This window comes from Pelophylax lessonae (genome assembly GCF_965119305.1).
Source record: "Pelophylax lessonae genome assembly, chromosome: 11".
Taxonomy (NCBI): Eukaryota; Metazoa; Chordata; class Amphibia; order Anura; family Ranidae; genus Pelophylax; species Pelophylax lessonae.
The window spans coordinates 179,442,113-179,468,429 of record NC_138778.1 but is presented as its reverse complement, the minus strand read 5'-3'; the positions used below and the strand labels follow the sequence as shown (position 1 = coordinate 179,468,429).

The following is a 26,317-nucleotide window of genomic DNA, read 5'->3' as shown; positions in this document are numbered from 1 at the left end:
ATTTTTTTTCTACGAAATAAAAAAAAAAAAAAAAAATAAAAAACACACACCCCTTTCAACATGTCCCTTTTTAATGGACAGGGATCAGACACGTGTGCATGGAGATAGACAAAGGAAGAAAGGACGATCCAAGCAATATATATATATGAATGCTACGACAGAACAGAAAGAGGAAGCCTAACATTGGTGCACTGATGACAAAAAAAAGGTAGTCAGTCTGAACAGAAAGTTTCAATTACCACGGCTAAGTTTACCATCACCACAACAAGTCCAGGGGTATTATGCTGTAAAAAAGAAACACTTTTGGTTAGGAAGCGATCACGAGGTGAGAGAGGGTGGGAGGTGGCTTAGCAGGAGGAAGAAGCTTCTTCAGGGTAAGGAAGGGGGAGAGGTGGTCTCCAGAGCTTGCACTCTGACCAACAGGGTAGAAAGCCAAAGAATGTTTAAAGAACTACAGATGGGAAATAGAAAGAGTACGAAGCTGCTGCACCTGTAGAGCTTAATCAGGATATCCACACTGGGTCCACCATTATACATGAGCAGCCTTCTGAACTACTCCAACAATCTATCAAAGCTAATCATCTATCTGCCCCTTTACCTAAAAACATGCCAATCCTGGAAACTCATCTCCCTTGTTACCAAGGCAATGGCCACTAGCCAGGGAGTCCAGCCTCAAGGAAGCTTCTCCCTTCAGTTGTGATTTTGTAACCAATGGTTAGGTCAAGCTGCCAGCATCAGAGGGAGATCCCATCAGTTTCCACGTGATAGTCAAGCATTTTTTTGGACCCGTTGGAATATTTTTAGATTTGCAAAAAAGTTGGGTTTGATAGTGCCATTGTGTTGGCCATGCATCTGACAAGTTTGTTGCCATTTCAAAAAGAAAATATGTCAAGGCATCCTTTAAGCAATTTCCAACAACATCTTCACTTCAAATTTGATCAAGTGCTGGAATGCCTTCATCCATTTAATCACATTTTGTGCATCGAAAGCTACTTAAAATCCCCACAAAACTTTAAATCATATAGTTAATGTTAACCATAAGTAGCTTGCCAAATTTTAAAAAGACGCCTACAAAACAAGCGTTACACGCAAAGTTCATAAACTGTATGGGCTATGAGACATATGAGGTAAATGTAAAAAGCAAGCCTTACTTCTAGGAAAAAAGGCTCATCTTCAAGTTGGATGATGTCTAGACCCGTGGTTAAAGCCCCGTACACACGCGTCGAAAATTGGCAGGGAATTTTCGTCCGACGACCGATCTGCTGATTTTCGGCTTGTTAGTATGATGCTTCCGACAACCAACTCAGACTTTTCGGCCGAAAAAAATCTGGTGTGCAGACTATAAAATTTTTGTAGGCAGTCAACACAACGGCCGATTTTCGTGCAGTCAGTACAGATTTCGACAGGGAAAAATCTGATGAGCAAGTCTGGGCATGTTCAGTTAAGAAAGAACACAAAGAAAGAAAACCAACACATGACATCACTTCTGAAGTAGAATTTTGTTGGGCGAGAAAATTCACGTGCAGTCTAGGCACATTCCAACCAAAACACAACTCTGGACGAAAGACTGGCGATCGGTCGGCCGATAATCGTTGCGTGTGTACGGGGCTTTAGAGTGGACTTGGAAACAATGGGCTCCACATAAAACAGGTGATTGGCCATCTTGGAAGTTCCCAGCTAAGCACTATAGCTGCACCTGGACTTCCTATCTACCAGTTATCCAACTGTCCTCATCCACATGCATAGATGTGCACACTCCCAACCACAACTTATTTGGGCATGTGCAGATAAGCAAATGCATTGGACTCATGATTTCATTTAGTTTAAGATGGTTTTAGCCTTCTTCCATCCTGCATTTGACCTCTGAGTTCCATTTCTGCATTACCATTAACCTGTAAAAAGGAAAGAAGAGCAGGTCTGACCCAAACAAAAGCCCATGTACACAAGCCCTTTGTGCCTAAGAATGTATTTGGTAAGACAGTACAAAGTAGAGTAACCACAACAACCAGATCAGTTACCTTTGAATCAGATCACTGACCATATCAGTTTCCGGTTGGTTGCGGTAACTGCATATGACTTCAGAACCTGTGCACACGTGCTTTTGTTTGCAGAACTGGTTTTCAACCCATACAGGCGGTCCCTGGGTTACAAACAAGAAAGGGACTGTAGGTTTGTTCTTAAGTCAAATTTGTAAGGCAGAACAGGTACATTTTTTAAGTGTAGCCCCAGCCAAAAGAATAATTTGTAAGTTTTTTTGGATAGCATAGGGAAGGATTAACATGCCTTTAACATTTATTTTGCTGTCTGTGCCCCTGTTCAGAAGATTTCACCTCACTTTCTGTCCCTACGACAACTGGATTTTGAAAATTTTGGGTTGTTGTGGAGACAAAGATTAGCGATAAAGCCTCAGTGGAGACACCTTTTTCCCATGAGAACTCTTACAGGAGTGAATTTCCCTTCCTAAGACTAGATTTCCTCTCACTTCCTGTCGTCTCCCTCCATTTGTAAGTAGGAGTCGATTGTGAGTCGGATGTTTGCAACCCTAGGACTGCCTGTACAAATCTATCAGAATGCCCAAGCAGCTTGATGCAGCCGAGTAGGTCAACCAATTCAGAAAGGTCACAAACTGATCACAGAATGCACCCAAAAAGCATGCTGCATTTGCTCAACTAAACAAGCCCTTATTTAGTAGGCCTTTACTCTAAGGCATGATCCTAGAATACATGGAGACTTTAAATTTAAAAACCGTCCCAGGTAAGGTTCCATAACTATAAAGACATTACTGACCAATAAAAAAAAAAAAAAAAAAGTGGATGAAGGGGCTGAGCCTAGGCTCTATTTAAAAGGGCTGAAACTTATATTTCCAAAGGAGGGCATCCTGAATAGGAGGGCTCCTGGGGGGTTACAACAGCAGACATCTAAAATAGTATATTGAACTACTACTGGTTGACTCCAAATAACAGGAATGCTTTGCAAAGTTTAAAAAAAAATAAAACTGGTAGCTTGTAGGGAGGATTATGAAATTGTGGATATAGACACTGAGAATGTGACAGCAGCAAGAGGATACAATTTTATTATATTGCTCTAGGCAACATGCCAGGAACAACGCTAAAATGATCCAAGGGTTGACTGCTGGAGCCTATAGTAAGGCACGTAGCTGAGAGTCAGTTCAGCACTGCATAAATTACAAGCTATTACAATCATTTCAAATGCATCCATTTAAAAAGCCTCCAAAATTCACTGGTAAGTGGTTAAAAAATTCAATCAACAAGGGATTATCAATACCAAACAACAAAAATGTATTGAGCAATAAAAAACATTGTACATGGAAGCATGTTGTCGTTGAGGCTTTAGTTCATAGGCGTTGAGATGGTGAAAAAAGGTTAAATAACATACCACCACCCCATGGACTTCTATACCAAGCTATAATTTCACCTCACTTGATGTTGAATTCAGTCTTGAAACCAGCACAAGTCATGGTCAAATCACATTACTGTAATTCAGAGTACTTTTCTCCATGCTGTCTTTTGGTTGGCCGTTTTTTAACAATGTTGATATTCTTTTACATTGATGATGATACTATAATGGTGAATGGGGCATTACTCTTTAAATCTCTGGATGTTTTAGGAACATACAGTCAAACCAGACTTCTGTTTAAAGTTCTAAGGTATACCTCAATTAATGGCTTTAATATGCAAAAATTAAATGTTTTATGTTTACTTTGTTATGCTTGGTGCGAACATTTAATTTTTTTTTGGTTACCACTTGAAAGCAATAGGTGGCTCTCTGATAAATTAGGAACTACCGGACACTCCTGTTTGCAGGGCTAGAAAAAGCTCTAATTGCAGACACTCCAAGTAGTGTCCCTAAGTTTTTTTTTTTGCTTTTACAGTCTATGAAATTGCTTCACGTAAACTGGTTGAAGGTATAAAATTCTCCGTAAAGCAGAAACTAGTGTTCTCAAGGACTCCTGAAAGTCACATATTTGCTTTGTACAAATAAGGTTTCTAGTGTTTTATCAGAATGGGTCTCGTGACACCTTGAGGAATGCGATATATGGACTCATTTTAATTAAAGTCTTCTTGAGTTGAAGCACAGCACAAGCTCAAGTGTCTGTTGTGGGATTAAATCCTCCTCCAAGAGGCCTTGAATTGCCTGAGTGCCACACACAGTTCTACAGCTGCCAACATCTGATGCATTGAGAAACAAGGTAATTTAAACCTGGGCCAGATGCAGGAGAGAACAAGGCTTTAAAATATCCAGTTGGTGGGTTGAGTTACTTGAAACCTATGAATATTGTACACAGGTCAGACAAGTCTACAAGCAGGTCTGACTGACAGGTTACAAGGCAGTACACACTAACCCAGAAACCCCCAACCTCCACAATCCAGTCTTCTAACCAATGAAGGACCTTTAATAGTGGTGCACCGAAATCAAAAATGTAGGATGCACTTGGCCGAAAATGAATTTCGAAATGTAATATATACATATATAAAATCATATTATATTCGACTTTTTAATATCATGAATTTAAATAAATATGAATTTTTAGCCATTACTGGCACCTTTTCTGCTGATAGACTGCTTTTTACACTGAGCAGTTTTTAAAGCACTTTTGCGTTAAAAAAAAGGGCAAGAAAAGTTTAAGAAAAATGCATCCATTTAAATCATGGGTGTCCAACCTTTTGGCTTCTTTGGGCCACATTGAGTGTAGAGAAATTTTCTCGGGCCGCATATAAAATATATACAGTAGTTAAGGTATATAAGTAATAAAATGCCGCCACGCCCTTCCCGCACTGCTGCGCCCCCCCACCAGCACTAATTTAACACAACTAGTGGATGATCCCCTCTGAGGCAGCCTCTGCCTACAGTTAGTTAGAAGCCGCTGTGGCTGTGCGCCCGACTCGACTTCCTTCCTCCCCAGCAAAAAAAAAAAAATTGTCAGGGGGCAGTGGGCCGCATTGACTGCGATTCCGGGCCGCGTGCGCCCCCCGGGCCGCAAGTTGGACATGCCGGATTTAAATTCTATATAGGTCTTTACACTGGCCCGTCGCGCTTCCATTGCAGTGTTAAAAATCCTGCTTGCCACATTTTTGGTCAGCAAAAACCACGGAAAAACACAGCTCCCCAATAAAATGAATTAGAAGCGCACCCGTGTTACATTTTTGAGTCACATGACCTATGAAAAAAAAAAAACTTGCCGGAAACAAAAATCATTGCAAAATTACGTGTTTTCTGCGGCCATTATCAGCAAAACACCTATAACCCTATTTTTGGCCGATATATCGATGCATCCATAAAGGTAGAACCATATACTCCGCTTTACACTATAATGTGTACATTTTTTCATTGATTAATAGTCTATGAAACATTCGAGTATGATGGGGGACCTTTAATTACACCCAAACCAAAGGAAGTAGTTCCCTGAATGGGGAGGGGGATCCTTTTTTTCCACAAAAAAGTGAAAATTTTACCCATTGATCTTTCAAAGAAAGTAACAAAAAAATTACTGTACTGCTCTGACAAAAGCTTATCAGAAACTGCAAGGACTGTGGAACAAACAATTTGTCATCGTTGTACATAACGTGTGTAATTAACGAGGCTTAGGATCCACTGAACGGATGCAGAATAAGAATATTGCTGTTCATCATGGATTTAAAATGCATGTGGGCCCATCTGGCCCACCAAAGCTGCAATACTTCCCAGCTGACCAATCTTGTAGGGAAGAACTGATCAATTGGTTCCCCTATTGTTCCTTGTAGAAAATCTCGGTGGCAGAAGAGCCCACTACCTTCTGATGATCTCCTCGTGTAAACTGGTACCTCAATATGCAAATGAATTAGGTTTTCAAGAGACTTTCCTTCAAAAATCTCCTTGCTGTTCATCATGGATGTAAAATGAATGTGGGCCCATTTGGCCCACCAAAGCTGCAACACTTCCTAGCTGACCAATCTTGTAGTGGGAACTGATCAATTGATTCCCCCCTTTTGTTCCCTGGAAGATCAAAAAAAAAAAAAAAAAATACTGGCAGAGGAGTCCATTGCCTTCTGACCATCTCCTTGTGCAAACTGCTACCTCAATATGCATAAGCAGCTTTTTTTTTTTTTTGTTTAACAGAAATAATCAAGCATGCTGGGCACATCAAGCTTAAAAGCTACATAACAGGCTTCCCAAGTTGCTTGTCTTCTGTAACCAGATCTTCTTGTCGGCACAAAACAGTATTGAAAAGGGAAAGAGCAAAAAAGGTATGAAGTGAAAAGAGAGGGGGGAACACATGGGCATTCAATGACAATTATTTTCATGAAAATATTATAATAATAATAAAAATAATATATAAAATAAATCAGCAACTGACTTACCCTGAAGGGATTTCCCCAGGCCCTGGCCGAGCTTCCAACCATGCTTCTGCAGTAAGCGATGTCCGATGTTATCCTGAACGGATAGGGGAAAGAAGGAAGGGGGAAAAAAAGAAACACGAAAATATTCCGGTAATAAAATTTGCCCCCCCTCCCTTTGATCATTTACTCTCCACTGGTGACCGAAGTTTGTGAGAACTGACAGTCATGCAAAGAAAAATAAAAACAAAAAAAAAAAAGGTATATAAATATAAAATTCTACTGAGTAAATTACAAAAGTAATAAATAAAAAAAAGCTAAGTGTATGGTGACATAAAACACTGTGCTCCCTACACTATGGTCTGATAGGGTAAGGTGGTATTCTTACTGGCTCTCCAGTAATCTGCAGGAACAAGTCAAATGTTGGGGTGTCTGGGAGAGACATACATAGATACAAGTTCAAAATGAAACCAGTAAACACAAAGCATAAGACAAACACCTAGCCATCACCTGGACCACAAGGAAGGTACTGTCCCAAACAGAGCCAAAGAGGACGACGGAGGCTGGAATTTCACTTTAGAACATGGATGAAAATTGCATTTGCCCCAACAATTTATTTATTGGGACCCATGTTGGATACATAACATGTTCAGCTGGAAACCAACTCTTCAAAGTTGTATCGTTGACATCGGAGGCCTCCAATTGTATGAAGGTGCAATGGGAGTTTCCATAATCCAGTGTAAACACAAGGCCAATATGAATTGCCATCCAGCTTGACAATTTCAGCATCACAGAAATCTGACAAATTCACTAAAAACTACTTTTGATTTATATCCTATGTAAGGTATAGTTAAAGGGCCAGTAAGCCTAAATGACCAATGTTCCCAATCACCAATATTTGGGAAAAACAGAAGCCCAATTTAAGATAAAAAAGCTAATAAAATTTAGAAAGGATTTAAGATGGTTCAGGCATGCCTTAAAGCTAAACTCCAGGCAAAAACTTAACACACAGATGAAATGCATATATGGAACCAGTTTTACTCGCCAAAGCATTTGCATTTCTGTGCATCCAACACTGAAATTTATCTACACAGGGCAGCCCTGTCTGACAGGGCAGGAGACCTGATTTCCCTCTTCTGCAGTTAAAGAAAAAGTTTAGCTTTGGGGAACATGTTCCACCAGTTTTCAGGGTGGGAGTCTTGTGAATGAGTGAACTACAACTACCAATAGCCTTTGCACTTGTCGGCTTGTAGTTCTCGATGAACTACCACTGATTTGTTAAGCATTGTGGAAGTTAATGGATTCTTCTCATCTGTGTGACACTGCAGGCAAAGAGCTTACACTCAGCCTGCACAGCACCAGCGATTTGCTTGTGCAATCTTTTCCAGGTGCCAAGAAGAAAAAAAAAAAAAAAAAAAGTATATCTACATATATCTATAATTTCTTTTTTTTTTTTTTTTTTTTTAAGGTGAACTTCTCCTTTAACACTTAAGGGCCTTGGCTCTTCCTCAGCCTACGACTGGACAGTGAAAGGAGAGGCAGACTGATGAGCTCCTCCATCTCTCTATCAGCATAGGAGCACTGCGGTACAACCAAATGGTTTCTTGTGCTGCTTCTCCCTCTTTCAGTCTGAGTCTTGTTGTAGAGGGGATTGCAATCGGATACCTAATCGAATTCAGGTTCTTGCACCATCTGCATGACTCCATGAATATAGAGCTGCAGTATCTTGTGTCTTTGAATCTGTCTGGAGTTCAGCTTTAATGGTCAAACGATAAGCAATGAGCCGGCCATGATATCACAGCCTCTTGTATTTTAGGTTTATTGGTCCTTTAAATGCAAAAATTCCTACTTCAATTTTTGGGTAGGCAGTGAGTTAATCACCCGCCAGCTTCTCAAGGCTCATATTTCTGACTATTGGACTGAATTTCAAGTTTCAAAAAGTTTTGCTCTCGTTAACTCTTGATGGGACAGCACGCTTTATCCCCTGAGGGGAAACCCTTAAAGACACGGACTTGTGAGTGACCCAGAAGCCAACATTGTAGCAAGACTCGTATATACCATTTGGCTTCCAACTTAGCTTTCTCAATGACATTTTTGATCATCTCAGACGTAACTAAAAGCATGCAGCAAAAATGTTATTTTTTTTTTTATTCGTTTTCGGAAGAAACCATTGGTGTTAGTGTTATCCAGACAAGAGTAATCATGGGAGAGAAGTAAAAACAGAAGAGGTACACCTGTAGGCCTGGCTTCATCAAATGGGATTTATGAATGATTGCATAGCCTCTAATGCAAAAAAGGGGTGAGACAGGACAGGGTTAACAGCCAAGGATGTGTAAGTGCAAATGATAAAGCAAAAACAGAGAGGCATGGGGGGGTCCCAGCAGAGTGTCTCATCTTCCCTTTACGCAATCAGGTCCTAATGGCTACAAGAGGACCACAAAACATATCCTTCACCTGCACGTGGTGGAAGCATACGTCTCATGGGCCAAAAAATTCAAAAATAAAAAAAGCAGAGACAATGAGGAAGGTTGCTGCCTTTCGGCAGTGAGGTGTTTGAGTTTGATCAATGAAATGGCTGCCTGAAGGCCAAAAACGAAGACCTAAACCTATATATAATCTAAAAAAACTAGCGTGACGGTACTGTAGATTGCATCAATACACCAATTATACTGCTGCTTAGTGCATTTCAACAGATCCTTGTGCTTTCCAAAGACTGCATACAGACGATGCAGTCTACTACAGAGACAATATTTCTGTGCAAGACGAAGGGAAGGCGCTACAAGGCACTGGGATGATGGGAGGGGGGGAAACAATAGAGAAAGGCTGAAGGAGGGGGGCGGTGGGTGACTCATACTGCAGGGTGGAACGTAGCAGGACATAGAAGGGAGTCTTGTTCTGCATTCCTATGCACAAAGGCGCATTGCAGAAGAGCAGTGTAGGGAGCTGTTGAACAGTGCCTACTAATGACAGCTATGGGATAGAAACATAGCTGCATCATGAATTGCAAACCCTTCCAATAGCACCAGGCTTTTTATGAAATATAAAAAAATAAATTACAGCTATTAAGCTGACTGTATATACAATAACTGTCATAAGGGCTAAATCCAAAATGGAACGTTAATAGACATCCTACAGAAGCCTCTCTCAACCTTTTCAACACAGAGGAACCCTTGAAATAATTCAGGTCTCAGGGAACCCCTGCTAAATAAGACTATTTACAACTCCTGATACATTAGTATGATGGTCAGTGGGATGAATGCTCCTTACAATTGCGGACAGTGGGATGAATTCCTTTCTTCCAGATAGCTAAAAAGATGGTGTCAGGGAAACTTATCTGAGGCAGAAATTTCTCAAGGAACCCCTAGCAACCTCTGGAGGAACCCTGGTTGAGAACCAATGCCCTATAGGATTAGAGCATCACGGAAGACATGATCATGCAAAGGTCACCCCGTGTTTGTAGGTCTCTTTATAAAATGACCAAACTTGTATCTATTGGGTCAGGCAAAATTATCTGCATACGTAAGCTTTAGAGACTAGTTAAAACAGCTTTTTTTGCTAGCAGTAAAAGTTCTCTGTGGCAGTGGGGGTTATGCCTGGAGGGACAGCCCCGTTGTCATGTATATGTTAAAAGCTTTGTACTAACGTACTGCCTAGACTACTCCTGCAGGTGGCAGCATAACCCATTCAGTTCATGAAGATGAGGCTGCGTCTGTCAATGGACGATAGAGAAACAGCTTTTTTTTGCTAGCAATAAAAGTTCTCTGTTCTAGCAATTAGGCTGGGTGGAAAGTATGGAATGACCAAGTCTTAAAGTGGGATTAAACCCAAAAAAATAGTAATATATCCATATTGCAGCTTACCAATCATTAGATGTGGTGGCTGCATTCGTATTCTTTGGCTCCCCCACTCCCCACAAGTTTTCGTCTGATGAAAACAGTGGCACACCTCCTGTATTAGTGAGACAACTCTGGAAGAATGAGAACAGGAGGCACAACAGTCTGGAGGGAGGGTAGTGTTAAATGGATTAACAGATTAAAATACACTAATCAAAGCCAAACTCCAGCTCACACTTTAAACTCAGTTACAGCACCAGTTTTCCTTTTGTGATCAAGGTTTTTATTGAATAAATAAGCTCATCATTTTTCAGTACCACTGCCTGTGTTAAATGAACTGTCCAATCCGTGTAAACTGATACATTCTGTTGGAGAGCTTGTCCTTTTGAAAAACAGACCTGCTGGCTGGATCACCAAATGAAAAATAGAAAGTCTACAATACGTAATTAATGCAGCCATAACATCTAGGAATTGGAAAGATACAATTTAAAAAAAGGTTTGCTATGGGTTTAATACCACTTTAAATGACTCTAGAAGCAAGGAGTTAGCAAGATTTACCAACCATTTTTAAAGTTCCTAGCGCTTGATTTTCCATAGAACATAATATAGTGTGTAACACAACTATACTAGGAGTGTGTTTCATAAAAGATTTATCCATCTATGTATGGGCTGTAAAGTATACCCGATGCTCTACTGCATTAACTGCTATAACGTACATTATAAGTTCTAAAATGTGAGGCTCAGCACACTCTTCTGCCTCTATTGGTTTATAAGGGCATCTTCACGGACCAATACAGAGATAGGAGGGGCAGGCAGATCTTCAGCTTTCCAGATGCGGCCCTTTGCTTGCCTTTAATACGGCACTTGGAGCACTATCCCTCTCACTGATACGAGACACTATTCCTTCCTCCCATTGACACCAACTATGGGGCACCATTCTTCTTATGGACACCAACTATGGGGCACCATTCTTCTTATGGACACCAACTATGGGGCACCATTCTTCTTATGGACACCAACGATGGGGGAACTGCTCTTCCTACTGACACCAACGATGGGGGAACTGCTCTTCCTACTGACACCAACGATGGGGGAACTGCTCTTCCTACTGACACCAACGATGGGGGAACTGCTCTTCCTACTGACACCAACGATGGGGGAACTGCTCTTCCTACTGACACCAACGATGGGGGAACTGCTCTTCCTACTGACACCAACGATGGGGGAACTGCTCTTCCTACTGACACCAACGATGGGGGAACTGCTCTTCCTACTGACACCAACGATGGGGGAACTGCTCTTCCTACTGACACCAACGATGGGGGAACTGCTCTTCCTACTGACACCAACGATGGGGGAACTGCTCTTCCTACTGACACCAACGATGGGGGAACTGCTCTTCCTACTGACACCAACGATGGGGGAACTGCTCTTCCTACTGACACCAACGATGGGGGAACTGCTCTTCCTACTGACACCAACGATGGGGGAACTGCTCTTCCTACTGACACCAACGATGGGGGAACTGCTCTTCCTACTGACACCAATGATGGGGGAACTGCTCTGCCTACTGACACCAATAAAGGGGGACCATTCCTTCCACTACCAATGATGGGGTACTGTTTGTCCCACTGACACCAACATCCGGCCCCCCTAAAGGACAGTAAGCTGGCCCATTGTCTAAAAAGTTTGGAGACTCCTGATTTACAATCACAATAAGCATACATGAGTGCAGTTTTGAAGCTCCAAGGTTGCTTGAGAAGTGATCTGATGTGCTACCTCGATTTCATTCCTAAAAGTGGTTAGGTAGCAATCCAGTAACCAGAATAAAATAAGGGATCTTTCACCATAAAGAAAAAACTTATGGGGGAGTCATACTGCAAACTAGTAGGGATTTCCATGCACAAAAACCCCACGGATCAGCTGTCTGCAAAAGGCTCTGCACCCGTTTGGACCAGACCCGACCCATTTGTCCTTTTCAAGTAGAACATGGTTCATGGTTCGATAGCTGGAGCTGTGCTCCTCCAACAAAAGACCCAGCTGCTCAACCTTGAGAGCTATCAGCAACTGGATCTTTTAGGATTCCGAGAGGGTGGAACCACACTAGTCAAGGTGTTCAGGGAAGGGGTTTTTCTCATTAAAGGCGATGCATTATTTAGGGAAAAAAGATTCCCCTCCTTAAGACAGCAAAATACACTACATGGCTGCAAAGAATGGAAAACAGGACTCCCCGCCAGAGAGATTCTCAAAAACACAAAGACTGCCAAAAGAAAGGACAAAACAGTGCTTAATCTTGAAGATCGGAAAAACCAGTATGACAGATTGTAGAGAAATATCTTGGAAAGCCCCAACAGTAATTAGGGTCTGGGAAATGATGCAACTTAAAGTGAACTGGACGTGCCCCAAAAAAAAGTGTAGAAACAAACACTGCTAGTGGTGCCCAGAGACTTTGGAATCTTGGCCCTGAACATATACAGGGCTTTTCTACAAGTAGACAGCAAGTCATGCCCCCTCCTGGATCTATGATGGGGGGGGGGGGGGGGTAATACCTCTCCTAATTTTGAGGTGGGCAGAAAAGTTATGATCTTAAAGTGATTGTAAAGTCACATTTTTTTCATGTAAAAACAACATGTAATACTTGCCCCTCTGTGCAGTGAATTTGCAGAGGGCAGCCCGGATCCCCCTTTCCGGGTCCCTCTTCTGCTCTCCTGGCCCCCCCCCCTCCTGTTGAGTGCCCCCACAGCAAGCAGCTTGTTATGGGGGCACCCGAGTTACAGCTCCCCGTGTCAATTCAGACACAGCTGCGCCCTGGCCCCACCCCCTCTCTCTCCTGATTGGCTGACTGATTGGCCGCAGTGCCAGCCAAAGGTGCCGCTGCTGCGTCTCAGCCAATCAGAAGGGAGAATCTGGGAAGACAGACACTAGCGGACATCACGGGACATTGTATTCTGACAGCGGGGACTCTCTGCTTTTAGAATACACTAATAAGGAGCTGCAATCAAATAGCTGCAGCCGGCTAAGTGAGAAAAATGTTCCCACAAGCCCAAAAGGCCAAACAGGTATGGCTACTCCTGGATAGAAATGGCTGGTCCTTACTAAACCGCCCAAAATTCTATCAATGGCCAGCCTAATTCATACTTTAAAGTACAGAAAATCTAGCTTGAAGACAGGAACGTGCCTGCTGGCTCAGCAAGACACCTACGCCCTGGCAATAATGTTCACACTTTAGTAGACATAACTAGTTCACGTCCTGCCCTTTGCATAGTACAGTGTGTAATGTAAATGGCTATTTATACACTTTTTCTGAACACTAGTAGTAGAACCGCTTGCCAAAAAAAACGCTTATGTATAACAAGGCTATCTGAATGCTATTTATTGAAAAGCAGCAGTAACAGTGCCAGCTGTACGCAAACTGTGTACACTGTGGAATGATAACTAGGTTAAAGAGTTGGCTATAAGCAGATGCAAACATGTAGAATGTGCAGGCTAGCTTCATCATAAAGGTCATGCCTTTAAAGAAGCCTGTTAGGAAGAACAAAAAAAAAAAAAAAAAAAAAAAAAATCACTCCAAGACTGCTAGTAACACTTCACTTTATTAAAACCATTAGTTGTGGGTGCAGAGTAATCCAAGTAGATGGCTTTGTATCCCCAATCCCTGTCCTACTGCTAGTGCACCCCTCCCGCTGAAATAAAAAGGCCCTGTACAAAACCCTAACATTGTGCAGATGACACAAATAGGAGCAGATTGTCACCAACTTATATCTTCACATTGGATTTGGAAAGCAATCTAAGATTGTACCGACAGGCAACCCAATTCTACCCAAACAAAGCCAGCGACAGTGGATGATGGGTAAAGAACTCTGCAAGCTCAAGAGAGCTTTAGGAATTCCTGCGCATGATCAACCCTCCGACCAAATACACATCTTTCTTCCAGGTACATAAAATGCTTAAACGTAAACCTGTCACCTAGTTTTAACCTTTAGGCATCCTTCCTAATCAAAGGCACCATCTTTTGTAAGCCAGAAAAGCACCACTGTGATGCAGCTTTCACTTTGTAACCAAGGGCTTGACTTTGACTTCCTGACTAAGGCAGGCCTATACACGGTTCGAATCTCGGTCGGTTCCTGCTGAACCAGCCCAGATTTGAACCCTGTATGGGCAGGCTGAAAGTACCAAGGTAATCCTTTGATCAACTTGGGTACAACCAGTCTGCTACGTTTTACCATGTGATTATTGCTAGCGACTGCTATAGCTGCTAGCAAGAATCACGGTCCTCTCCCAGCGGGCTTGGCTTCCCCTCCCAGTGGGCTTGGCTTCCCCCCCCCCCCCACAAGATAATGGTTTGCCAGGAGGAATTACCGCCCCAACGCTGTCTTGTGTGGTTGCAGGAAAGAAAATTGCTCCATGTATGGCCTTAGATTATGTGATTTTCTTTCCTGCAACCTGCCAGGAAAGCACAATGATTACTGCTAGCAGCTATAGCCGCTGGCAATTATCGCAATCTAAAAATCTGACATGGTGGTTGGTATCCATCTATCAACTTGGGTGCAATCAGCCTGCCCATAGATGGATTGAATCTTAGATGGTCCCTGCTGAACCGGCCAAGATTCAATCCATCTATGGCTGTCCTAAGAAATGCCAAACTACCATGTCCAATCAGTGTCGCAATGGCCAATAAGGTTGCTCATTGGATGTGGGATAGTTTTTTGATACCAAAAACAGCTGGGATCGAATTAGTTGCTATGAAGAACAGTTAAAACTTGTCATGGAAAGCTGCCCATGATCTGTGTCCCTGATCAAGAAAAATAGTGCTGAAGATGTTAGTGCAATCTGGAAAACCTTATGCTCTGGAAGAGCTTTACTCGAACTATGGACTACATATAAAAACATACAAATTATGGAACTTTTTCATTTCGTAGTACCTGAAATGGACCATTGCCAAAAAACTCACTAGAGCGCTACAGCGCAAAAATAGTGGGCGTGACCAGGCTGCTCAGGGGAGGGGAGGCACTCTGCTTGGGTAAGAGGTGGGGGGGAAAAAAAAAAAAACTCACTATGAGCTTTCTACAAGAAAGATTAACAAAAAAAAAGAAGAAGAAGACAGACAAAATGGGGAAAGCATTGCTAGTTTCCAAAAGATAATACAAGTGGAGTGGAAATACGAACCTGGCTTTAAAAACAGGGCTGTCAAAGGAACAATTAAATGTAACACAGTAAGAAACAAAGATTTTTTTGGTTTTTCTATTTTAATGTTTTTTTTTTTTTTGTTGTTGTTGCATTGTCACCAAGCCACTGCTTGCAAGTTAAAGGCTTAATATAGAGATATGAAAGCAGAAGTGAAATGAAAAAGGCATAGACAAAGTAATATGAAGGATTGTAAACTGGAGAGCTGGGCTAAGTGCTGGAGGGTTACAGAGGAGAGGAAATGGCAAAGAATGAAGAAGTTATAAAAGGAAAATTGGAGAGAAGGTGGCACTTGGTAAAGGGGTGATGGATGCACTTGGCAGACATTGGCATCACTTACAGAGCCAGTCAAGAGCAGTGCCTGCTGGGAAAAGTCATCCAGACATTAAAACCCTTGCCGAGGACTCATACTTACAAGCCTTTGCAGCTGCCCCACTGCCTAAACCTCTACTAGAATCAAAGTTGGTCATTACTCACAGCACTTTGGTGACAGATTGATGCATCGTAAAGGTTCTCAAAGGTCTGCCATAACACATGCCCTGTCTCAGCTTATTGAAGCTCCTGGGCATGTTTGGAGTCCCCCTTTATGAAGCAGATGGGCGTCAATTTTCAATGAGACTTTGCTGACCAATGGACTTATTCACCATATACAGGAACAGTCTCTATAGAGCCAACATCCATCATATGAGGCCTGGTGCAGCAATAAAGGCACATAAGTGCAAGTTCCAGCAGAAGAAACCCACCCTGTTAATTCAGTCAGTATATATACTGTATGGCTGGAGATCAGTAATTCATTCACCTGTTAACAAAACATTGAGGGCAAAATAGAGGTAGTAACTGAACTGTTCAACATACGGGAATATGTTAGACATCACTGCTACATATATTAAAAAAAAAAAAAAAAGAGAGAAAAAAAAAAAGAAAAATAGAAGAAAGGAGAAAAAAAAAAAAAACAAAAAGCACACAGATGACTGCCCTGTAGAGATTTTCCTGAAGTATGCCCCAATTAAAAAAATAAAAATAAAAAAAATTTAATAAAATATGAAATGGGGACAGCTAGCAGCTGGGACATAATAGCTGTTGAAAGCAAACAGGGGTGACTAGAGATATTATACAATGATCATGAGTCCAGCAGGGCGAACGCAAGTGAGGAAAAAGGGCCTCGTGACAGCTGTCTGAATATGGGGCACGCACAAGAAAGGACTATCAGACTGCCAGTGAACAGATGTCATAACACACTACCTCTATTTTGCTCTCATCAGTCCACCTCCACCAGCTCTTGAGTGGGTGTTAAGTTCAGCTCAGCGTGCTCCGTATTAAGAACTAAATGCTCACTGTGGTAATCTCATGCATACTTGCAGGGCTGAGAGACCCCAACCAGCCCCTCAAAACCAAGCCCTGCAGCTCACTACAAGTTGACACCACCAAGGCCGGACAGAGAGGAAGTTGTTGAGTCAGGCTATGCCGTGCGGCGCCCAACTTGGCGCCAGTAAGTAACCCTTCTCGTTTGCCAACGGCCTGGTTCCTTTCAAGAACCTTCCGGTAGGGGGAAGGGTTAACGTTGGCCAAGCTGGACCCAGGCAGTCTCAGAGTCCACAGATCCTGCCAGATGCACTCCATGGGAACCTGCAAGTCCTCCCTTTGCTTCAGCTAAAAACGGCACCAATTTCCCTGGGATGCCATACTGAAGAAATGCATTTAAAAAAAAGGCAGCCCAGACACCCATATGCACACCACACCAAAATCAAATCTTTTTATGCTTTTTAAAATAATGTATTCTGCAAAGTAGACTATTCAGACATTTTCAGATGTTGTAAGGGTGATGTTTGCATAAAAACACAGATTCATCTCTGATTGTACAGTACTGTTCATGTAAAAAGTAAAGACTCCAAAAATTAAGAAAAAAGACTAGTACAAGTATATTATTTATACCTTGGCTGCTCACCTGGAAGTGCAAGGCTAGAATCTGTAGACTCCTAGAGATCTACCATAGCCCAACACCACACTCTTCCCCACAGGTATTGCTGCAGAGGCCGGCTAACACTCCCTCAGGAACCTCATCCTTACCTGAACTCCCCAGACAACCAACTGTTGCTAAACATCCTGCAACGGGACAACCCTAACATTCTGCATGACGCAGAACCTGTCCGGCCTTCCTCTACTGCTTCATTAAAAAGAACTTGTCCAGCTTCATGAAATAGAAAGCTTACATATATAAATGCCACCATAGATAAAGGGTTCTTGATACACCTTTGAAACTAACTGCTGGGCATTTTATTTTAGCAGTCAATGCATAAGCCTGGCTAGAAAGAAATCAAAAACCTGAACAAGGTTGTCCATGATCAGTCATCTAGTATTATAAAAGTGACTTGTGGACATATATTGGACACTCTTAAGAGCCATTGTCCTTGGGTACATAAAGAACAGGTTACCAAACCCCAAAAAAATACATCTCTTAAACATAATTCTAACCCTGACATGGGGAAAGAAAAACCCAAGAGAGTTCCATTATGCCAGATCCAGAAAGGCAATTCCAACTTCAGCTTCCAGTTAATACAATGTGTTCTTTGTGCTGATTCTTCATTCTTAACCAAACCCCCCCACCCTTTCTGGCCGCCAGAATATACTGATGTAAGGGAGGGGTTAATACAGAGCCATCAGGAACGTTCAAGCAACCTCAACTATGCCCACCCTTCCAGATCTGCCATTTTTAGAAGCTATGCTACAGCTTCTACGAAGGGCAGGATCTCCGAATAGGCAAAGGGTGGATGATTGATAGCTCCACCGTGTCATTCTTAGAAGCTGTAGGTTGGCTTCTATGAATGGCGGCTTCAACAGGCATAGTTGAGATGTCTTGACGAGAGCTCTGGGCAGCCCTCTAGCTATATAGACTCCTGCCGCACCGGAAGCCTATGGGGGTGGGCAGGAAAATATGAAAATTTCTCCTAAAACATCAAGAATCAGCACAAGGAACACATTTAAACTGCAAGTTATGCCCCTTCTGCCAATTTTCTGGTTTTTAATGAAGGCTAAACTTAGGCTTGAGTGCTGGTTTACACTAGCCTGATGCCAGACATCGCATTGCTGTGCAAAATCACATGCAATGTCTGTGCGATGCAAATTAAGCCATACAGGTAGTATGGCTGAACGCACATCACATTGGGACCACAATGGTACAGTACCCTTTTTTGGTCCGCACTGGAATTCCTGTACCATTTGACAGTTCGCACTACGATATTCGAACCGGTCTGGGGGTGTCATTGAGTGGCGGTTCACACTAGTGTGATGTGGGAACCAGCGCAATTCCAGTGCCAGTTCTCGCACCACATAGGACTCACAGGCAGTTCACACAGCCCTACGCGAACCGTTGTGGGTGTCAATAAAATGTTATTGAGACCCCAAGATTGGTTCACATCGCAAAGTGGGAACTGTCAAATGGTGCAGGAATCCGATCGCACGGGTGTGAACACCCATTTGATCCAATTCTAGTGCGGACCAAGGTCCTGCACCATTTTGGTCCGAATACGATACAAATTCCGGGGTGAATAATATGGGAGGTCTGGCATCACACTAGTGTAAACCGGCAGTTACTTTCTATTGACACTCGCAGCTGTTCGCATAGGGCAGTGCGATAGGCCTGCGAGTTTTGCCATGCGAGAACCGGCACTATTCACGCTGGTTACTGCATCAAGCTAGTGTGCACTGGCACTGAAACATGTGTAAAGAAAGGTTTCCTCTGAAAGCGGGACCAGGAAAAACCTAGTATACCCTCAAATCTGCTCAACAAAGGAGCAGGTGGGTGCTCAGGAACCTGTCCTTTCACTGACCACTATCCAAAAAGATGCATAGGTTACAATTTAACAGGAACAAATCCAGATTGGCAAGTCCAGGGACGATGGGCTGCTTTCAAACTAAATTATTACTCCACAGTGATACTTTAATCAAACTAGTGGGTAACTTATCATTTTCCCATTTCCGACCTTTGCTAAAACACATAGGGAGCCTATTAATTAAAAAAAACCTTATTTAACTAAGCACCAAATCAAGACACCAGTACCTTCAAACAATAGGCAGCTTACTAAACCTTGTCTGTCTACACTGGTGCTCCAAGTGAAGTGGTACCCTCCTCTGCAGCATTACCTTGTGCGCACTTTAGCTAGCAACATGCCAGCACATAGCAGAGAAAGGGAAGATTATATAAATATATACACACAAAGATATACGTGGTGTTCACTGGACCAAAACATAAAGAAGGGTAAGGGAAAGATGAGGAAAGAAGTCCTAGAATATTAAAACCTTCACTGCTGGGGAGAGCAGTACCGCCACACTGAACCCTCCAGCAGTGAACTTAAGGAGAAATAAAAAAAGGAAAATGTATCATATATATATAAAAAAGAAAAATAAAAAGGAAAAAAAATTAAATTAAAAAAAGGCAGAGCGTGCAATACAAACCAGGTCATGAGCAGCTTAGCTAATATTGGGATCAACTGCTGTGGAAGAGAAAGGCCAGATAGGGCCAAAGTTGTGTAAAGTTCTGTAAACCATCTACACACAGACACACACACAAACACAACACAGACCTACGACTGGGTAGAGATGCACATTGCTGCTCAGCTGGTTGCACGGACATGGCAAGAAAGTGACCAAAGTAGGAGCTTTCTGCTAATCCTCACCACATTGAGTGCTTTTTATATGGACAGGCTGTGCTTGAAAATGTATGCACATAACAGAGAAGTGGGAACAAGCCTTTGCACAACGCTAGGAGACCAGGTTTGGCACAGTGATGTGATGCGTTACCACCCCACGTCCTGAATCCTCTCTTAGTTAGATGTGTTACCACCCCATGTCCTGAATCCTCTCTTAGCTAGATGTGTTACCACCCCACGTCCTGAATCCTCTCCTAGTTAGATGTGTTACCACCCCACGTCCTGAATCCTCTCTTAGTTAGATGTGTTACCACCCCACGTCCTGAATCCTCTCCTAGTTAGATGTGTTACCACCCCATGTCCTGAATCCTCTCTTAGTTAGATGTGTTACCACCCCACGTCCTGAATCCTCAGTTAGATGTGTTACCACCCCACGTCCTGAATCCTCTCTTAAGCCCCGTACACACATACCGATTGTCGGCCGAACGATCGGCCGTCTTTTGTCCAGTGCTGTCCTGTTGGTTGAAAAGTGCTCAAGACTGCACACGAATTTTGTCGGCCAACAACAACCAACTTCAGAAGTGATGTCATGTGCTGGTTAACTTTCTGTGTGTTATTTCTTCTCTGAGCATGCCCAGTCTTGCTCATCTGGCTTTTGTCGGCCGAAATCTGTACTGACTGACGAACAATCGGCCGTTCTGGTGTTGGCCAACAAAAATTTTATAGCATGCAGACCAGATTTTGTTCGGCCGAAAAGTCGCAGTCGGTTGTCGGAAGCATCATACTAACAAGCCGACAATCAGCCGATCGGACGTTGGCCGAATATTTACGGCAGACAATCGGTATGTGTGTACGGGCCTTTAGTTATAGTATGGTTTGAAGAGGATTCCTCAATGTTAAGCTGCAAAGCCAAAGATGATCGAGAAAGGTAGAAACTTTTCTCCTCCAGTCATAAAGGACTTTGTTTTATTGTGTTAAAGTAAACCTCTACAACTACGGAACAACTATGGGTGTATGAACATAGCTCTGATGTTAAAGCCTATTTAACCTGCCAATATTTCCAAATCTCTGGTTGGTCCCTCACCCTTAATCAACAAGCTAATACATTTTCAGCTGTATCTCTATCAAGCATCTGGGATGCCGCTTTCCCAACCCGACCCGTGTGCGGTGTTATATGGCCAAGCCTGTGCTGGTGGGTCAGTAGAGTAACAATGGCTGTGGCCATAAAAGACTGCACACGGGTTGGATTTGGAGACCGGCATCCCAGATGCTTGATAGAAATTGTGGGGGTTCCCCTGGGGTGGGACTTTTCAGGCACAAAAGGCAAAAAAATGATAATTGAAAAAAATAACTTTATTGTGAGACCATTAAATCTATATATAGACATTAAAATCACAGGCAAGCAGAGATCACAAATATGGAAACCAACCACACATAAAGTTGATACCGACGCGTTTCGAAGTGGCAAGGCAACTTCTTCATCAGGGGTTACTTTGGGTGGTTTTATGGTTTCCGGTATGCAAGTTTATACTGCTTGCTTAAATTAAAAAAAAACAAGGATAATGGGAGCCTGGCTGGTACTAGGTGGTCTGGACAATCCAATAGGTGTAAACAATTGTATAGAGGCTGTTGACAGAGGGTGTGTCCCTGAGATAGTGGACAGCTGGAGTCCAATAAGGTAGAAGGCTTGCTGAATATGGGCCAAGATAGACTCTTTACAGCAAAAGCAAAAATTGTAGCGGATTGTAGACACATCTAGGTTCTGGCAGGCTGTGTCAGATGCTTGATAGAGATACAGCTGGACATGTTGGTTTGGATGCTGGTGCCCCTATGTCTGAGGACCAGGGGGAGAGAGCTTTAAGGTTTTTTTTAAGCGAATACACTCTTTATGTAAAACCCTACCATTTTTGATGACCTACCTTATTTTAGACCCAGTGATGTCATCACCTGACCTCCGTTTCTCTATGCCAGTGTTTCCCAACTCCGGTCCTCAGGGCACACTAACAGGCCAGATTTTAAGTATTACCTTGGGGAGATGCAGACCAGTATACTGCAATCACTGAGCAACAAATGATATCACCTGTGATGTATTTCAGTTTTCTTGCAAACCTGGGCTGTTAGTGTGCCCTGAGGACCAGAGTTGAAAAATATTGCTCTATGCAATGCAGGTAGATCATAGCTGGCAGGTGGGGCTGTACATAGCTTCCTGAAAACATCATCCCTCTCCAGAGCCTCAGCCCCAACGCAAAAAGTGGGCTGGCCCTTTGGGGGGGGGGGGGAAGAGTATTTAAATATTAAAAGGCCTTGATTGAGTGGATAGATGTCCAGGGAGTTACACATCGTAAGAAGATGCCTATTCAAATCCTCTTTTGCAAAGCTACAAGGGCTGGTGGGATCAGCAGCAGTCTGATACCTCAGAGTGCATCGGATGCCCTCATTTCCCACTGCATGCTCTGGTTCCACCCGCAGACTGCTAGGTAACTAGTGTGTCCCTAAATAGTGGATAGAACCACAGCACTTAGCATGGGATGCAGGCATCCAACAACTCCAGAGATGACAGAATGCTAATGATTCTACCAGACCTTGTAGCTCTGTAAGAGAACATTTTCTATTCATCAGCAGCTGGAATGGCAAGCTGTAGTCTTGTTATTTTATATAGTATTGCTCTTTTATAAAGGTGCTTTTCTCATCCTCAACTGAGACTTATTAAATCATCAGCCTGATGATTTTACCCGATGATCAGCCACTAAGGCCAAGAGAGCTGCACTGTTGTATAGAGAGGGCTGTGCCTGCTCTTTCCATCCCCAAGAAGGTGGAGAACTTCAAAAGCTACCAGTAATGTCACCAGAGGGATTTTTGGTACAATGAACAGGCAAGGGGCCTATTATTGAAACTAAATTCTCTTACAGAAAAGATAGTTTTACTTTAAGCCTTCCCATTTCTATTTGAAAATAGGTTCTTATCTTTTACTATTACTTTGGCATATAAAAGGCAACTCCAGCCTCATAGCTAAATACAACAATTTGGAACCATTTAAAAAGATTTGAAAGCGATGTGTGTTGCACGATCCCATGGGCTGCATTACAGTTAATGAAAGGCTTGCCCACAAGAAACATGCCCAATGCTGAAAGTCTTGTGCGGCCTTATCAGAAGATCTAGTGTCAGCCTAACCCTCACTTTCATAGAAATCATGATGAAAAACAAAGTATGGTTTGCCTAATAAACCAGTTAAAAAAAATAAATAAAATAAGGGGAGATGGTGCGTACTGGGAGAGAAAATGTATTTTCTGATAATTGCATACATTTCATAACTGGGTACCTTTCTACAACAGCTTTCTTTGCAAATCTAATACAAAACAAAAAAATAGAAGGTTCACGTTTAAAAGGTCATAAAAACCGGGAAAAAAAAAAAAAAAAGTTGATTGTAAGGCACTGCACTGCTCACAGATCAGCCAAAATGAACCCTAGTCACCGCCATATTTTAAAGAATCTGCAAGTCCCAGCTGAGGTTCAATGTGCATTTCACTTAAAGTGGACCTGTAACTTGCTACAAACCAAGATGGCAGCCACTTGTAAGCTTAAGCTTTGCATAGGTCAAAACCCTGACTGCTACAAAACGTGCAGAATGAATATGGGTTAAACTTCCAAGATGGCTACCTCTCCTGAGTGCAGCTGACACATCCACTTTAAAACAAACGCGTGGATGGTGCCATAACTGGCATTAGGTCCACCTATTCTCTAGACTATGAGAATACAATGGAGTACGCTTCTAACCTCTCATGCAAAGGGCCAGGACACATTGCCCCTTGACTTCCAAAGACCTGCTGGATATAGCAGGGCCTTAATATGTAAGGTTGTAATACAGATTGCAAAGCAAAATAAAAAACAAAAGAAATTAAAATAAAATATCGGAAAAATCAAAATTTAAAAAAAACCACCAATGATTGCTTTAAGCTGGACTCCTACATCTTCTAAAAGTCTCTCAGTGGGCAAGTAAAACAAAAAGAAAAAGATACAAAGAATATGAAGCCTGACCAAAATGCACCGTCTTACCGATTCAATGGGCTTGTCCAAAGAGGCCTGTTCAATCTCCAAGTGTCCATCCTCATATTGGTCAAAGTGGTTACCCTACACACAGAAAGAACAAAGACATTTAAGGATAATCCCCAGAGAATTAGGAAACATGGCTTAAAACATTTACTTCAAAAAGTAAAATTCTGACCCCAACTCAACAGACAGATCTTGTATCTCAACTTGAGTTTTTTTTTAAAAACTTTTGTACAAAATTTTTAAGCATTACTTACCCTCTCCACGCTCCAGTGCTCACCCCACTGGCTGAATGACTGGCATCTTTGAACCTACTTCCTATATGTTCAGCCTGTCAATGCTATACCTCCTATGGGTGATCACACAGCATTGGCTCATAGGATGCTGCATAGAACAGCGCTCACACGTCATAACATAAGCACTGTTCCACACAGCAATGAAAGCTGCCCATTGTGGATACCAGAGAAGAAAAAAAATTTCCACAAAGCGATAAGAGGGGGAAAAATTTTTTTTTTTTTTTTAAACTTTTTATTATATTAGGGCAGGATCACAGGGAAGCCACAAAACAATGGAGTTGGGCTTTAACTGCACTGTTGATTACAAAAGTACAGTAATAACAATTACTCTACAGAAATTGTATACCATTTGTAGAATCTTTTCATTGTGTGCATCACAAAAGCCACGTACCAATAGCTGCTCTAAATAAGGGCTTGTCTACAAGGACATTGCTGTCAAACTGGATCTTGCAATTGAACGCAGCAGCAGCACTTAAATGCAAAATCGCAGCAAAATGTTCTTCTTGGCCTGTTTTGCCTTTCAGGCAAATAAATTTCAATAGGACATACGGCATCCAGAGAGAACCAACACGAGTGTCACCTAAACTACACCATTGAGATAGCAGGGAAACCAACGGCCATGAGCCCCAAGACTACACAGAGACAGACTTCAGTCTGATGAAATGGGAAATTTTAAACAGGTAGATAATACATTAAAAAATACGTTCCTTAGAAGTCATCATAATGGAGCTGGAACACATTTTCCAACAGAGGAAAGATATTTGCAGTACCAACCTTAAGATAAGTCATAGAGGATTTGAATCTCGGCTGGTTCAGCAGGGACTGGCCGAGATTCTAACTACCTATGGGCAGGCTGATTGTTTCCAAATCAATCGACTTGGGTACAACCAGCATGTCGGATTTTTCACACGATTCTAGCTGCTAGCAACAATCATTGTGTGCTCTCCCAGCGGTGATCACTGCTCTTTCCAGCAGGGATGGCTCCCCATATTGGAGTTCATAGATTATGGGCATGTGAAAGTGGGAAGGAGTTCTTAATTGTAAAGTCTCATTTTTTTCTCCATTAAAAAAACATGCTATACTTACCTGCTCTGTGCAGTGGTTTTGCACAGAGCAGCCAAGATTCTCCTCTTCTCGGGTCCCTGGCTGAAGCTCCTGGCCCCTCCCTCCTGTTGAGTGCCCCCACAGCAAGCAGTATGCTATGGGGGCACCCGAGCCAAATTTTATCTGTGTATCCATTCAGACACAAAGCCACGACCTGGCCCCGCCCCTCTCTCGCCTGATTGGCTGAGTTTGATTGACAGCAGCGGGAGCCACTGCTGTGTCTCAGCCCATAAGGAGGGAGAGGCACTCGTGGACATCGCTGGATAGAGGGGGCTTCGGTAAGTATTAGGTGGGCTGCTGCACACAGAAGGCTTTTTATCTTATTGCATAGAATGCATTAAGATAAACACCTTCTGCCGTAACAACCCCCTTTTAAGTAGGCAAAGGCCATTTTTTTCTACTCTAAAGCTTTTTGATCACATGACAATATTTCTCTTCATTCACCTTCAATGAATCTTCTCTGCTTAAATCAAAATCAAGGCCCATCCCCAGCTTCTGTTCCCCACTAACAGCAGCCCAACTCCCAAACTACAACTCAGTGTGCCATCGCACTCCTGAAGAACCTGCAGCTCAGCCTTCATCTCGCCTAAACATGCCGACTGATGTCCACTACGCCGGTTCGCTCACACGTACTGGTGACAAGGTGCTATGGTGGCTGCTACATGTAGTCTGATGGAAAGTCATGTGATGGATTTGGTATGTACACCCGCAGCACGAGCCATGGTGCACAAAAAACAGAAGTTGAGGGTATGGCTGGTACATGTAGTCTGATGGAAAGTCATGTGATGGATTTGGAATGTACACCCGCAGCTCGAGCCAAGGTGCACAATAACAAAAGTTGAGGGTATAACACTGATCCTCCTTGTTTATTT

At 42.6% G+C, this 26,317-nt stretch overlaps 1 protein-coding gene across 4 annotated transcripts in view; it reads right to left on the bottom strand.

Moving 5' to 3' along the window:
- Positions 1-26,317, bottom strand: part of GPATCH8 (G-patch domain containing 8) — a 149,977-nt gene that overhangs the window by 61,973 nt on the left and 61,687 nt on the right. For 3 of the 4 annotated variants that reach the window (XM_082273022.1, XM_082273020.1, XM_082273021.1), the window contains exons 2-3: positions 24,052-24,126; positions 6,360-6,432 (exon numbers count right to left, since the gene is read on the bottom strand). In XM_082273022.1, coding sequence (XP_082129148.1) covers positions 6,360-6,432; positions 24,052-24,126 — 148 coding nt within the window. Of the gene's footprint in view, positions 1-239; positions 285-6,359; positions 7,104-24,051; positions 24,127-26,317 lie in introns of those variants that run through there. The other variant, XM_082273023.1, reaches the window with a different exon arrangement.